The 16,212-nt window shown below is 35.4% G+C and overlaps 1 protein-coding gene across 1 annotated transcript in view; it reads left to right on the top strand.

Moving 5' to 3' along the window:
• SKIC3 (SKI3 subunit of superkiller complex) overlaps window positions 1-16,212 on the top strand; it is a 74,252-nt gene that overhangs the window by 48,131 nt on the left and 9,909 nt on the right. Inside the window, exons 35-41 of the mRNA XM_081088729.1 lie at window positions 185-257; window positions 2,503-2,556; window positions 2,736-2,847; window positions 5,713-5,841; window positions 9,942-10,063; window positions 12,794-12,952; window positions 15,521-15,673. Of these exons, the coding sequence (XP_080944855.1) occupies window positions 185-257; window positions 2,503-2,556; window positions 2,736-2,847; window positions 5,713-5,841; window positions 9,942-10,063; window positions 12,794-12,952; window positions 15,521-15,673 (802 nt within the window). The remainder of the gene's footprint in view (window positions 1-184; window positions 258-2,502; window positions 2,557-2,735; window positions 2,848-5,712; window positions 5,842-9,941; window positions 10,064-12,793; window positions 12,953-15,520; window positions 15,674-16,212) is intronic.

Here is a 16,212-nt window from a genome sequence, read left to right as displayed (position 1 = left end):
GACATCCAGAAGGTCTTTTGGCTTTCCGTTCTAATTAGCACATTACACTTTTATTATTATAGATTGTTTCAGTTGTCTAAAGGATTTTAAGCTTAGGTACTAGATAAAATGCTGGTCGCTTGGACTTTTTTGTGGTTAAAGTAACTCCCATCTCTAAGCCCTCTGCTTTTGATGATCTCTGTAGTAACCCAGCTGATCCTGCTCTTTGGTCTCTGTTGTCCCGAGTGGTTGCTCAGTATGCACAACGTAATGCAAAGGTGAGTAATGTTCTAAATTCTGGCAAAAAGATTAACTAGCCTGTGATGTGGTAAATAATATAATTTTAAAGTATTAGCATTATAATTCTGCAAAAAAATTAACTAATGCAGCAAGGGAGTTCTGTTATTTAACCATAATTTCCAATAGTTAAGAAGAGTACATTGAGTTTCTTCCATGTACTCTTGTACTGCTTTGGGTGTTATGGATGATGCAGAGAATTAGATGGACTCTTGAACACATACAGATTATGTTAATGACTATGTGGTAAGATTATGCTTATAATGTTGCCACTTAATAAGCATTAGCTATTGTGTTTTGAATCCCCTAAGATAAATTTATTTGAAAGCTCCTTAAATATAAGAATACAAGAATTAGAACACTGCCAGTGTTTAAAAATGTAAATCTAAACAGGATTATCAATGTTCTATACAGGGTATTACAGACTGTACTTTAATTCATAAAAGCCAGATATTTTCCAGGAGTCAATGAAATATTTTATTAACTTCTATAGTTAATATGAGCTTTCATTATTTATTTAACTAGTTGGTAAACATAATGATAGTAGCTAATATGTTTTGAACACTTACTACATCTAAAAATTCCAATATCTGAAGTCTGTGTGGGCCTGTTCATTTGTTGTTCCTACTGGCTTTCGCACACAGTGACTTTGTTTACTTGATTGTGTATACTTGAAAATAATTAGCAGCCTAGAATTAATTTCTGTAGATAGAAATTGCACTTATTTCTGCCAGGTGCTTGAGAGCTCCACCAATCTGGAACCACCTTAAACAAAGTTGAGAACTTGAGGTTTCTGGACCAACTAGACTACTCTGTGCCTGGATTTCAAGGTCATTTGAAACCTGGTTTACTTCTGATTCAGCTTCACCTGAGGGATCTCAGCTTATTTTTATATAGGTTTCCTAATACTCCCCCTTTTTATGTGATTACTGGGCTTTGATTTCTGTCCCACTAGCCCACGAGTCCTTCAAAATGAAAATTCAGATTTGGTAGGATCTGCAAATGGCAGAAGACCATCATTATTAGACACTGAAAGGAATTAGTTATTATGTTCCAGCTACTGTGCTAGTCATTTTTGTGTGTTTTGTCGTTGAATCACAACCACCATATGAAAGTAGGTCCAATGAATGTCCATTGTATAAAGGAGGACACTTGAAGATAGAGATTAAATAACTTGTGCAAAATCACAGTTAGTGGCTATGGTAATGTGTAATCTCAGATATAACTCCTGAATCCTCCTCCTCTGCTGTGTTGTCATTCTTGTTTTTAACCCATCTTCTATTTGTTTTATATTGACATTTTTAAAAGTTTAGTTTTAGCATTCTTTATGTGTTAAAATACTGTTTTAAAACATTTCTGACACACTTATACACTTCTGATATTAAGTGACGATTATAGTATACTTCTGACTTAAAATGAAACCATCCTTATTTTTTTCCAGGTAAAATATGTAACTGAATTTTAAAAAATGAAGGATTTCAAGTCAACTTTATGAAAACTATTATGCATATGTTTGTTTTTTTTTAGTATATTTTTATTGATTTCAGAGAGGAAAGGAGAGGGACAGAGAGAGAGAAACATTAATGATGAAAGAGAATCATTGATTGGCTGCCTCCTGCAACTCCCCACACTGGGGATGGAGCCCGCAACCTGGGCATATGTGCCCTGATCTGGAGTCAAACCATGACCTCCGGGTTCATAGGTCGACTCTCAACCACTTAGCCATGCTGACCTGGCTGCATATGTTTTTCTCATTTTAGTATTGAGTTGATTATTGAAGCAATGATGAACTTCATTAACTTTATTCCTCTGAACTTTATTCATTTTACTAGGGAATATAGAAGTTTTTAAAATACTATATTTTTGTGAAGAAACCATGTTAGTTTATTTTATAATAGGTTTTATGGTCTCTCACCCCCATTCTTTTTTTCTCTTTCAGTCTTCCTTTTACAGTCTTTTATATTGTTAGAAAATGTGTATATTCATTTAGTATTATGTAAAATCATATAACTTTTAGATCTTTAATGAGCAGAGTTGAAATGATTATAGTAAAAAAAGAATTTTTAAATAAAAATATTAATCTGGTCTTTTAAAACAATAATAAGTTGATACTTAAAGGAGTTTAAAAGTTGTGAGTGTGATAAAACTGAACCTTTCACATACTTTAATGGAGATTTTTATCAGTTTTAAGTTTTATTTTAAAAAATTAATTCTTTTTTATTATAGGGAGGTGCTGTAGCAGGAAATGTGGCTCATATTCTGGACTCAAATCATGGAAAGGTTAGTTTGTCCTAGTAAAGGAAATGTTGTACTTGTTAAATAATATATTTGATAAAAGAATAATTCTTCTTCCTAGGCTTAGAGGTCACATCATATTCAATAAAGTCATACTTTTAGTCACTTTGAATGCAGGTAGCTTTGAAGAAAATTGGTTAACACCTTTCTTTTCTCTTGTGTAGAAGGCATTATTGTACACTGCAGTAAATCAGTTGGCTATGGGAAGCAGTTCAGCAGAAGATGAAAAAAATATTGCACTAAAGACCATTCAGAAGGCAACTCTCCTTTCTCCAGGTGAATATAATGCAGCCCACTTCATTAATTAGGATTCTGTTCATCTTTCACTTGTGATTTATAGGAGCAAAGTTTGTATTTTTATGAAATAAGACAAGGAAATTTTAAGAAAATATTTGAATATTTTGCATATAAATATTTGATTATCTACATTTGGCTAGTGGTAATTAAGAGGTAATCAATTATTGAAGCAGGCTCAAGAGAATGTTTGCTTGAAGGTAGTTTATTATCTGTTATTGAACATCTGAATTACATATTTTCAAGTAGTTTTTATTTCCTATCAGGCTTTAATAAGGTTTACCAATAGTAATAAATTACTTAATAAACATATTTAGTAATTTTTATGTGTAGTTACCTCCTTGAAGATTGGAAATATGTCTTCTGTGGTTTGAAATGCCAAAGTGCTAGCCTCACCCAAGCTAGCTCTTAGTTCTAACCAGCTGTGTCATGTATACCCCATCTATCACAAAAGGCACTAAGGAACTGCATGTGGACTGCATCAGCATTCTTCCACTGCCGCTAGAGGACTAGAATGTGCAGCAGTGTAGGGTTATGAGACATATTTTTATATATTATTTTTAATATGAAATGCAGCATTAAACAATTTATTTCCTTAGAGCACTTCAAACAGTTATTAGATCAGAATGCTATTGCTTTTGGCTAGGTACTGATGGGAAACAAGTATACAAAGAACAGGTTCAATGTTATCTTCACAATACATTGTAAAGATTCTAACTAAACTGCAAATATTAAATATTTCAGAGAATTTTTATAAAATAACCAGACCAATATCTTATTGTTTATTATGTCTTTTGTTTTTGAAATAATCAGAATGAAAAGAGACCCTAAACTTTTGAGTTTATTTATATTACACATTGGGTATGTTTCTGATTTTTGGAAGTGTTATCAAGCAAGTGTTAGATAGAATTACTCTCAATAATTCTTACTGTGGATCCGCAGTTACAGAAGATCTCTTAGCCTTTGATTGTGTTAAGTGGCATAAACTTTAGAAAGGTAAGAGTGCCCAAATAAGGTCCTCTCTAATGATGTTTTCTGATTTTCCTATATTATCTAGAGAAATATGTACCCAAGGAAGCAGAGTCATCATATAAGGTGCTTAAAGTAGGGACTGAATAATAAAGATGAGTACCTGTTTGAGATATGTCCTTGGAGTCCAATGAAAGTGAATATAATTGTAATTATATATAGTAATGCTACACCTTCTTGTAGATCTTTAGGTGAAATAAATACAAGGGATCTTTTCAGAACTTTAAATATAATCTCAAGAATTTAGAATTAAATGGGAGGAAATCCAGTTTCTGCTAGATTACTGTGATATTAAGAGGTATTTTTTAGCAAATTATATTTAAAAATTTATATATATATATATAATATTTAAAGTATTTATATTATTACTTTGTTTCCAAGGGAATTTGAGTTGCCGATTATCTATGAAAGAGTTAATGAAAACAGCAATTCTTTTGAATTAAGATAGAAGAAATATCTAGCAACTAATGTCAATTTGCACCACCAAAATCTAAATACTAGAAAGCCCTAAAGGAATTTGTTTTTCAGTATCTTAGTAAATCAATATTCAGAAATTGAATCCATATCAGTTGGTAGTACTGTAAACCTAATAGCATGTTCAGTTGCCTTGTTTTATAGAAAAATGAGTCTGAAAGGAAAAGCTGCCAAATAGTTAAGTGTCAATGTTAGACCTAAACCCGAAGCTAATACTAAGCCACATTATAAATTCTAGGGAATGGTCCCCATTTCCTTATTCTGGAATTTGAATATGTCTTATGTTATTTAAAATAAGGTAGTTATTATCTGGGACAGAAATTATTTTGTAATATGGAGATATGTAATTTTTTTGCAAAAGGTTTTCATCTGTATAAGATTCCTAATGTTTCTTGTACTATTAGCAGTAATACTAATAATCTATAAATGAAATAGATATAGATTTCAGACATTTGATAGGAAACATGCTAAATGGGGCAGTTAGATATGAAAAAAATGTATGCTTAAATGACTGTATTGTTAACTAGCACCCCCTTGTGGAAAATTTAAATTATTTATTTGCTTTTCAAGAGTAGCAAGACTAAAATATTAACCACTGAATTGAACTGCGAAATGTTCTTTATAAAATAAAAAATTATACAAATTTTAAAAACCTAAGTTCCTAGCTTCTTTTTTCACAACTACTTTTGTTATAAAGAGGAGTTTATACTCATAATCTCTTTCTAGGTATTATTACCTCCTTAACCTGCTTCTATCAGTCTTTCCCCTAATGCCATGAAGCTTCTATCAAGGTGTGGAGGAAGAAAGGAAAGATCAAATGAATGAAAAGATATATAATACTATAATTGCTTTCCTTGGAATGTTAAAGTGACTTTCATGCTTGGCTGTTAGAACATAGGTAAAATATAGTTGTCTTGAGCTTTTATTTTGGCTCAAACTTTTCTTAAGAACTGAGAAATTGTTACCTTGCTTTACCTATGACTAAGCCTTTAAAATGGACTGATTGATGAAATTGCGTGCTTGTATGAGACTTGTTCAGTGAAAGTGAATATAATTGAGCTTTCCACAGTAATATAGCAGTCTAGGCAACTGAACTAGCCTTGGAAGAAAAGCTTAATAGGACATTTCTCATCCTCTGATATGTTTGATAACAATGGCAAATGTTGAAGGATGAATATAGTAATGCATCTTCTGAAAACAAGTATAATTTAATTTTCTTTTAAGAAAATGGAATTTTTATAGATAAAAATAATTTTTGTGTGTGTTTGTAAACTATCTTTTGGTATTTTTTTTTAGTAACATGTTAATATTAACAAGGCCTCTAACTCTATTTTCTATGTTTAGGTGATCCTGCTATCTGGGCTGGGCTAATGGCAGCTTGTTATGCTGATGATAAACTGGCTCTAGTGAACAACACTCAGCCAAAAAGGATGGATTTGTATTTGGCACTGTTATCTGCTGTTTCTGCTTCCAGTAAGTTTAAAACAGCATTTTGTAATGATAAATTCAGGATAAAGTACTCAGAAGAATATCACCAATAGGTAGTGGGAACAATTATCTCTACACTAAAGGCTGTTATGATCTTATCTAACAAAGTTTAAAATAAGCCTTGAAAAGATTAAATTATTTTTAAGAAGCAGAATTGCTTACAGGACAAAACTTAAGAACATTATAGTAATACAAAAATATCTAGCATTCAACAAGGTAAAATTTGCATAGGTGTGTATCCAGTTAAAATTTAATAGGTGTGCAAAGAAGCAGAAAAATACCACCCAGAATAAGGGGGAAAATCCATCAGTAGAAACATATATACAAATGACACATGATAAAAATCTCTTTAGAATGTAATGGATTATTTAAAGCATGTATAGTAACAATACCACAAAGGGCAAGAGGGGAAAATAGAAGTATTTTGTTGTAAAATTTTGGTACTATCAGTAAAGTAGTGTAATATTTTTTGTAACTGGTGAAAGATGAATACTCTAAACCTTAAAATAGACACTAAAAAAATAGAGTTATAGCTAATAAACCACCAACGCAGATAAGCTGGAATAATAAAAACTCATCCAAAAGAAGAGGAAAAGGGAACAAAGAATAGATTAAGCAAATATAAAGCTCAGCGCACGAAATCACGCGGCCCCGCCTTCCCGCACTCATCTCCTAGTGAGTCTGGTAGTGGTTGTTCTGCGTTACGGCATGACGACCACAGGCCTTTTATGATATAGATAATAACACATTGAGTTAAACACAGCCATCTTACTAATCAAATTCAATATAAATGGCCTAAATACCCCACTTAAAAGGCAGAGATTGTCAAATTGTATAAAAAAGCAGGAGCCAACTACTGCCAAAAAGAAACATATAGACAAAATATAAATCTGTATTTAATATAAAGGTAAAAAGAGCCTAAAAAGTAAAAGGATGGAAAAAGATACATGCACCATTCCAACACTAATCAAAAGAAAATTGGAGTGGCCATGTTAATTTTGGACAAATTAGAATTCAGTGCAAAGAATATTTCAGTGATAACGAGGGTCATTTCACAATGGAATCAGTTCATCAAGAGGACATAACAAGATAGGTCTAATCTCCTTTCATTGCACTTTGTTTTATAGCACTTGCAGATACTGTGTTCTTTTCAAATGGAAGGTTCGAAGCAAACCTGTGTTGAGCAAGTCTTTCTGCACCATTTTTCCAACAGCATTTGCTCACTTCATGTCTCTGTCACATTTTGGTAATTCTCACAACATTTCAAACTTTTTCATTATAACTATATGTGTTGGTGATCTGTGATACTGTAATTGTTTTGTGGCACCGCCAACCACACCCATATAAGATGACAAACTTAATAAATGTTGTATGTGTTCTGACTACTCCACCGGCCCTCCATTTCCCCATCTCTCTCCTTCTCCTTGGGCCTCCCTATTTCCTGAAATAAATATTGAAATTAGACTATTAATAACCCTACAATGGCCTCTAAGTGTTAAGTAAAAGGAAGAGTCAATCAGTATGACAAACTTTATTATTGTCTTATTTTAAAAAATTGTCACAGCCACCCTAATCTTTAGCAACCACCATTCTGATCTGTCAGTAGTCATCAATATTGAGGCAAGACCTCTACCAGCAAAAAGATTACAACTCACTGAAGGCTCAGAAGCTGATTAGCAGTTTTAGAAAAGTATTTTTTAATTAATGTATGTACATTTTTTTTAGACATAATGCTATTGCACACTTAATAGACTACACTATAGTATATACATAACTTTTATATTCATTGGGAAACCAGAAAATTTATGAGACTCACTTTATTGCAGTAGTTTGTAAATGAACCCGCAGTATCTCTGAGAATGCCTGTAGTAAACATTTAGGCACTGAATAACAGAACTTTAAAAGACATAAAATATGCATGGTATTTCATAGTAAAATAGTAAAAAAAAAAATTTTTTGAAAAAAAAAATGCATGGAGCAGAAACTTACAAGTAAACCAAAAGGAGAGATAGACAAATCCACAATTATAGTTAAAAGTTCCAATACTCTTGATAATTGATAGAACAATTGGACAGAAAAATCAGTAAAGACATAATAAAGACTTGAACAAGACTGTCAACTAATTTTACTTAACTGATGTTTGTAAAACACTTCTAACCACAGTAGAATGCATATTGTTGTCAATTGTACAAAGAATATTTATCCAAATATATCGTATTATGGGCCAGGAAACAGGTGTAAATAATTGAAAAGGATTCAGATCTTACAAAGTATATTATTTAATACAATGAAATTAAATTGGACATCAGTAACAAAACATATCTGGAAAATTACCAAATAGTAGGAAACTAACATACTTCTAAATAATCTAGGTCAAAGAATAAATCAGAAGGGAAATTAGAAAATGTTTTGAATTGAATGAAAATTTAAAAACAGCGTATCAAAATTCTACAATGCTACTAAAGCACTGTTTTTAGGGGAATTTATAACATTACATGACTACATTGTAAAACAAGAAAGGCTTCTAATCAGTGACCTCACATTTACCTTAAGAAACTAGAAAAAGGAAGAGAAAATTAATCCCAAAGTAAGCAGACAAAAAGAAATAATGAAGAGCAGAAATCAATGAAATAAAAACAGAAAATCAACAGAAGCAAAAATTACGTCTTTGAGAAGATCAATATAATTGATAAACCTCTAGGCAGACATCAGGGAAAAAAAAAGATACTACCAATGTCAGGAATGAAAGGGTACATTACTATAGCCATTAAAAGGCTTTTGAACAACTTTATGCCATTAAATTTGGCAACTTAGATGAAATAGACAAATTCCCTAAAAGACACAAAGCTTACTTAAGAAGAGAGAAACTGTATAGCTTTACCCTATATAATAAAAGGCTAATATGCAAATTGTCCCCTTGACCAGGAGTTTGACCAGGTGTTGGGGCCAACCAGCCAACCGCCCGCGGTCGTTCCCCGTTGCCTGCCCTGCCCAATTGGCCCTGATGGGGTGGGCCAGCCAGACCCCACCTGTGCACGAATTCATGCACCAGGTCTCTAGTATCTGATAAAGACACGGAATTTATAGTTAAAAAATCCTCTCACAAAGAAAACTCCAGGACCACTAATGAATTCTACCAAACATTTAAGGAAGAAGTAATACCAGAAAGTTGAATGGTAACACTTTCTAACTTCTTCTGAGACAAAATTACCATGATAGCAAACCGGACAAAGACATTACATCATGATCAAGGGCAGTTTGTCTTAGGAATGCAGTGTTGCTTGACATTTGAGAATGAATGTCATTTACTATGTTAACAATTGTGAAGGATGCTAGACCAGTGGTTCTCAACCTTCCTAATGCGACGACTCTTTAATACAGTTCCTCATGTTGTGGTAACCCCCAATTTCATTGTTACAAATTGAACATAATTAAAGCATAGTGATTAATCACAAAAACAATATGTAATTATATATGTGCTTTCCGATGGACTTAGGCGACCCTTGTGAAAGGGTGATTCGACCCCAAAAGGGGTTGCGACCCACAGGTTGAGAACCGCTGTGCTAGACAAAGAGTATATATGCTTTTTTATTTTGTAAGAAATTTTAGAATATGAAAACTGATCTATTTTGACTGAAAATGATTAGTGGTTGTTTATGGACATAGGACAGGAGACTTTTGATAATGATGAGTATATGTTCATTGTCTTGATTGTGTGATGGTTCACAGATGTTTACTTATGTCAAAACTGATCAAATTGTACAATTTGAATATGTGCATATGTGCAACTTATTGTATGGCAGTTATATTGCAGTCTTTAATTTTTTCAATGAATTATTTTTACTTTTACTATGGATGTAGTGATTTTTAATATGTCACAAGTATGTGAGTTATCACAAATATTCCTACCATGAAACTTTTCAGAAACCTATTTCATGATAGGATAGTTTATGGTATTCCAGTGGTTCATATAAGTTTAAAAAATTTACCTAAGTCTTATTGTGATCCTTATTAGCAACTATTTACTTCTCTGTGAACACAATATAAATTGCAGAAAAGGTAACACTGACATTTTTTGTTTATAGTTAAAGACAAAGAATTCTTTGAAAGTTACAACAAATCTCTGGAAAAGTGGTCTCTTTCCCAAGCTGTCACAGGCCTAGTAGACACAGGAAGAATATCAGAAGCTGAAGCCCTTTGCACAAAGGTATTGTTATGGAATTGACCATTGAGTTTTATAGATTCTTATCCTATTTGGAAAATAACTTTAGATAGAGTACATGGTATTTAAAGAGCACATGGTAGTGTGGTGGTGGTGGTGGTGATGGTGGTGGTGGTGGTGATGATGATAATCATGATGATAGCCCCTAACATTTATTATTGATAGCACCCAACATTTATTGAGTATTTACCACAAGCCAGTCACTACATTTAGTAGTTTGTATTTGAATTTCACAATAATCCTATGGCAAAGGTATTTATAATTATCCCCATTTTTACAAATGGAAAAAATAGGGCTCAGAGAGGAATTTGCACAGAAGCTCACAGCTACAAATTGATGGAGTTGCCATTTGAACTCGCATTTGTTTGACTCTAGGATCCAAGCTCTTAATAGATTTTTTCCTTGGTACCTTTAGGGGGGCAATATTTTTATTTTATTTCTGCTTACTCTTTTCAGAGTGTAGTTTTTACATTCCTGAATAATAGGCTCTGTGAGTAAATTCTTAGCACCGTACCTAGCACATACTAAGGGCACAATAAATAATTACTGAATGAATAGATCAGTTTTATACATCCACTCAGAAATAATATAATGGGTTAGGAGAGTTTTAAGCATCACTTTTCCTGAAAATATTATGTTTCACAAATGTTTACCAGGGAGATTGTGTTGTCTTCCTAGAAATTTTTTTGAAAGAGCAATATAAATTTTTCAGAGAAAGAAGAATGGGTCTTTGAAGACCTCTTTGGCCCTTGAATTCTCTGAAAAGCAGAATAATAAATTTTCTCTTTTACTTAAGAAATTCCATCTCTGTTCAGTACAGGTTAGTATTTTATAGTGAGAGTTTAATAATCATAAATTGACAGTTGGCTATGCTCTGACAGAATAAGAAGTACTTTTATGAACCTTTCCTGTCATTTTGTTGTTCCAGTCTCTTACTTAGAAAAAAAAAGCAATCAAGTACATTTTAGAAATAAATACATTTAAGACTATGACCTAATTAGTAAAAAAAAATAGAAAGAAACATGTTACTGAGAGACAAGCTATAAAGGAAGAAATATTTAAAACAACAGTGGAAGGATTTTGGTAGAGAACTTTCTTTAAGTTCTTCCATATGTATGTATGGAAGGAGATACATATACATGTATACAACACACTTATGTATGTATGTACATGCTTGGTAAATTGGTAAATGGGTCATTTCTCTTACTCCCAATGTGTATGAAGTCTGTGCCTGATGGAAGGGCATGCAATGAATACCTAGAGGTTCAAGAAGATAAAAAATTATACCTCTTCCTTTTTTACATAGGATTGTTTTTTCCAGTAAGGTGTAGTGTTAGCCTTCACTGTTAATTTTATACTAGGGGCCCGGTGCACGAAATTCATGCACTGGGTGTGTGTGTGTGGGGGGGAGTGTCCCTCAGCCCAGCCTGCCCCCTCTCACATACTGGGAGCCCTCAGGCGTTGACCCCCATCACCCTCCGATCGCCTGATCGGCCCCTTGCCCAGGCCTGATGCCTCTGCCAGAGGTGTCAGGCTTGGACAGGGGACCCCCATCTCCCCCCGATCACTGGCTCTGGCCCCCGCCCAGGCCTGAGGCCTCTGGCCCAGGAATCATGCCTGGGCAGGGGACCCCCATCTCCCTCTGATCGCTTGCTCCACCCCCCGCCCAAGCCTGACGCCTCTGACCCAGGCTTCAGGCCTGGGCAAGGGGACCATCATATCCCCCCAATCCCCGGCTCCGCCCCCCACCCAGGCCTGATGCCTCAGCCAGAGGAGTTGACCCTCATCACCCTCCGATCACCAATCACCGGATCGGCCCCTTGACCAGGCCTGAGGCCTCCGGCAGAGGTGTCAGGCCTGGGCAGGGGACCCCCAGCTCCTTGCGGTTGCAGGCTCCACTCCTGCCCAGGCCTAACGCCTCTGGCCTAGGCGTCCGGCCCAGGCAGCGGGGACCTGCAGTGGCAGCCGGGGCCGCCGCGATCGTGGGCTTCACTTTAGGCCCAGGCAAGGGACCCCTAGTTCCTGGGACTGCCAGCTTCGACCTTGCCCAGCTCCCATTGCTGGCTCCACTCCTACTTCCTGCTATCACTGGCCAGGGCGGCAAAGGCGCCTGATTCTCTGATCATGGCTGGGGGGCAGGGCAAAGGCGGCCCTAGGGCCGCCTTTGCCCTGCCCCCCAGCTCTTAGCTCCCCCCTGGGTTTCTGATCACTGTCAGTGGCAGGGGGCTTCTTCCTGCTTTCCCTTTCGCCTCCCTGCATTGTGCCTACATATGCAAATTAGCCGCCATCTTGTTGGCAATTAATTTGCATATAGCCCTGATTAGCCAATGAAAACGGTATCGCTGTACGCCAATTACCATTTTTCTCTTTTATTAGTGTAGATATTCTTAGTTCTGTCATTTACATTCAGAACTTAAAGTTCTTAGGCTATCTCCTGAGAATAAACCAAGTGAAGGTAACATAAATCTATAATACATGACTTATAAATTACAATAATAGCATTATCAATTTTAAAGATTATTTATATGTAGAGTTTGATATTCCCAAGATGTTCAGTGTTTTATTTATTTTACTTTTTCAGTTATTTATAATTTTAATAAGTAAAAAGTCAAATTTAGATCCCCCCCCCCCCCCCAATATGGGGAATAGCTTAATTGCCTGTTACATTTAACATTTAACCTATTTTATGTATTTCTATCTGGGGTTTACATTTAGAATTTAAAAAGCAACCCTGATCAGCCAGCTGTTATCTTACTTTTGAGACAAGTGCAGTGTAAACCACTCCTGGAATCACAAAAGCCTCTCCCTGATGCTGTCCTTGAAGAGCTGCAAAAAACTGTTATGTCCAACTCAACCTCCGTTCCAGCATGGCAGGTACATCCTCTCCTTTCTTACAATGATCGCTGAATTAAAATACTCTGAATTAGCTGAGGTCAAGGATATGCTCCATTTTTAGTTGTTTTGCCTTTGAACTCACCATAAATTTCTCATTTTCAAGACTTAAAGGGTGCTGTGATTAAAGGCACTAAGGAAGTTGAATACTAATTTTGGATTTGTTGCTATAAGACTTTAAAGCTTTCTTAATTGTTGATTATAAGTTTTCTTAGTATTTTCAGCATTATTTTAAATTATCTTTTGAATGGGGTTTATGTAAGAGAGTTAAAGAAGTATTACAAACATTTTCACAATGTTACTATAATGATGTTTAATTCTGCCTCGAGAGGGCATATGTATTTTTTCCTTAGCTACTTTACAATTCACCCATGTCCAAGATTTCAATGGTAATTTAGTGCTTTTAGAAATAGTTATTTTCAGGAATGATGTCTGGATGAACAGATTGTCTGCCCTTTTAGCTGACTCTGGTTATCCACAATGACAAATACACAATGATGAGTATGTGCTTTATTCTTAATGATTTTAAAATATAAAAAGCACATGATTACTTTATTCAATTGATTATATTTCCCTCTGCATCCCAGAGGAAGTTTCAAAAGGGCTTTTTTATGTAGATTTTATAGAAGTTTATTTTACTACAATAGTTTTATATTCCAATCTATGAAAGATTGAACTTTTTCTTGTCCCTGCTTAAAAAGATTATCTAATGGCATTTTTCATGCTAGCTAAGTCTCCTCTTTAATCCTTGAAGAAAAATGGTGCTTCTTTTCTTCCCTTAGAGTAAGTTTGCCATGTGAGAGTTAAGCTACTTTAATTAAGGTCAACTGGATATTGATGACCTCACCCATATTCTTTTTCAAAGGTAAAAATGCCTTGTCAAATAAAGAGATAGTGTGTGCGTGTTATCATATAATTCACAAAGAACGAAGTGAAAACAATATTTAAGATACCACTCATTACATTTTTACATATGTATACCTTTTTTGTTGTTGTGTTCCTCACTGGAGGATATTATTCCATTGATTTTTAGAGAGGGTGGAAGGGAGGGAGGAAGAGAGAGAAACTTCTATGTCAGAGAGAAACATTGATTAGTTGCCTCCCACATGGCCCTGGGGGATTGAGCCTGCAATGCCCTTGACTGGAATCAAACCCAAGACTCTTCAGTGGGTGGGCTGACACTCTATTCACTGAGCCAAACTGGCTAGGGCTGTCCTACCTATATCAAGATACAGGGCATTTCCATCAACCTGCCTGCCTCTCCCATGCCTCACCTTTGGTTTCCCCCATTTCAAAGCAAGAGGAGGGCCTACTATTCTAGCACTTTTATCTAGTTTTGTCTGTTTTTGAATTTCATATAAACGGAACATTCTTTTGTATATGGTTACTTTCATTCAACATCATATTTAGGAGATTAGTTGTTCATGTGGCTATAGGTTTTTTTATTTCATTTTATAAATATACTATAATATATATTCCTTTTACTGTTGACATTTGGATTATTTGCAACTTTTGGCTATTCTGATTAATACTGGCTGTGTCCATCCTTGGATGCATCTTTTGTTGAGTCATAGGGTATATGTTCCTTTTACATATTGCTGGGGTCAATTTGTTAATACATTTGTTTAGAATTTTTGTACTTCTATTCATGAGAGTGTTTGCCTTATAATTTTTCATTCTCTTAAAGTTCTTGCAAATATGTATTCTGCAGTTATTGAGTATAGTCTTCTGAATATTTCATTTAATCAAGCTGGTTCATTATATTTAAACTAGAGACCCGGTACATGGATTTGTGCACCGGTGGGGTCCCTCAGCCTGGCCTGTAGGGATCAGGCCGAAACTGGCTCTCTGACAATCCCCCTAGGGGTCCCGGGTTGCGAGAGGGTGCAGGCCAGGTCAAGGGACCCCACTGGTGCACAATCGGGGCCTGGGAGGGACCTGTCTTGCCTAGTCCTGATCAGGGCCAATCTGGGCCGGCTGGCCAGGTAGGGACTGCAGGAGGTTGGCTGGCTGGGGAGGGACCGCGGGAGGGCTCCAGGGCATGTCCAGCCAGTCTCACCCAGTCCCGATTGGCTGGACCCCAGCAGCAACCTAACCTACTGGTTGGAGCGTCTGCCCCCTGGTGGTCAGAGTGCGTCATAGCGACTGGTCGAAGGATCTAACAGTTGGACACTTAGCATATTAGGCTTTTATTATGTAAGATATTCTATACACTTACTAATTTTTGTCTTTTTAAAAAAATCATTGTTGAGATAGGTGTGTTCAAATCTCCAACTGTGATTAAGGATTTGTCTATTTTTCCTTTTATTTCTGTCAATTTTTGTTTCATAAATTCTGTGTTATTAGGTGTATACAAATGTAGGAGTGTTATTTCTTCCTGTTGAATGCTATTCCCTCTCTTAACCTGGGATTTTTGGGTTTTGGGCACAAAACTTACCAATAATTTTAAAAAAGTAACTTCATCAAAGTTTATTGAATCTGTTGAAAGTAGAATATCACATTGTGTACTAAACTAAAACCCTTTGGGTGCTCCTTTTTTCTGTTTCTCAGTGGTTGGCACACATATATCAGTCTCAAGGAATGATGAGTGCTGCAGAGATGTGTTATAGGAAGAGTCTACAAGTCGCATCCCAGCAGGGCAGTTGGAATGGGAAGCTGTCGAGTCTGTTGAGGCTAGCACTGCTTGCATTAGAAGTCTGCATGGTAAGGCCTTATTATAATTGTGATCATGAAAATTGATTCTTTTATTTTTCTTTCAGGTGAAAGCTTTTTCTATAGTGATATCCTAGTGAGTTCCTGTTGTTTCATTGCCTTCTAGTGTGGTCTCCTGATAAATTTTGTATTTGGGCTCTTGGTGTCCATAAGAGTAACATAAACCCATAGACTCTAGCCAAACCTTCTCAGTGTTTGGAGGAAAAAAAACAAAGATTCCAATTTTAAGTTGGATTATGGTAGAATATACATTTTTGTTTCTTGGTGATTTAAGTTAGAATTAACCCAGTCACTCATATGTGGCAAAGATGCCAATAATTAACATTTTCACTCATTTCTCGGTTTAATTTGACATTCTGTAAAAGGGATATCTGGTAATTTTTGACTTGACATCCTACTTAAGGCTTATTAATCTAAAAGTATTATATGCTAACGTGGAAAACTCTCCAAGATAAATGTTTACGTTGATGTGTGGGGATGCAAACTGCAAAACAAGGTGTCTGGTATTTTATTTGGGTGTGGTATATATT

This window comes from Myotis nattereri (genome assembly GCF_964212035.1).
Source record: "Myotis nattereri genome assembly, chromosome: 4".
In the NCBI taxonomy this organism is placed as follows: domain Eukaryota; kingdom Metazoa; phylum Chordata; class Mammalia; order Chiroptera; family Vespertilionidae; genus Myotis; species Myotis nattereri.
The sequence above is the reverse complement of the archived record's forward strand: the minus strand, read 5'-3'. Positions and strand labels throughout refer to the sequence as shown.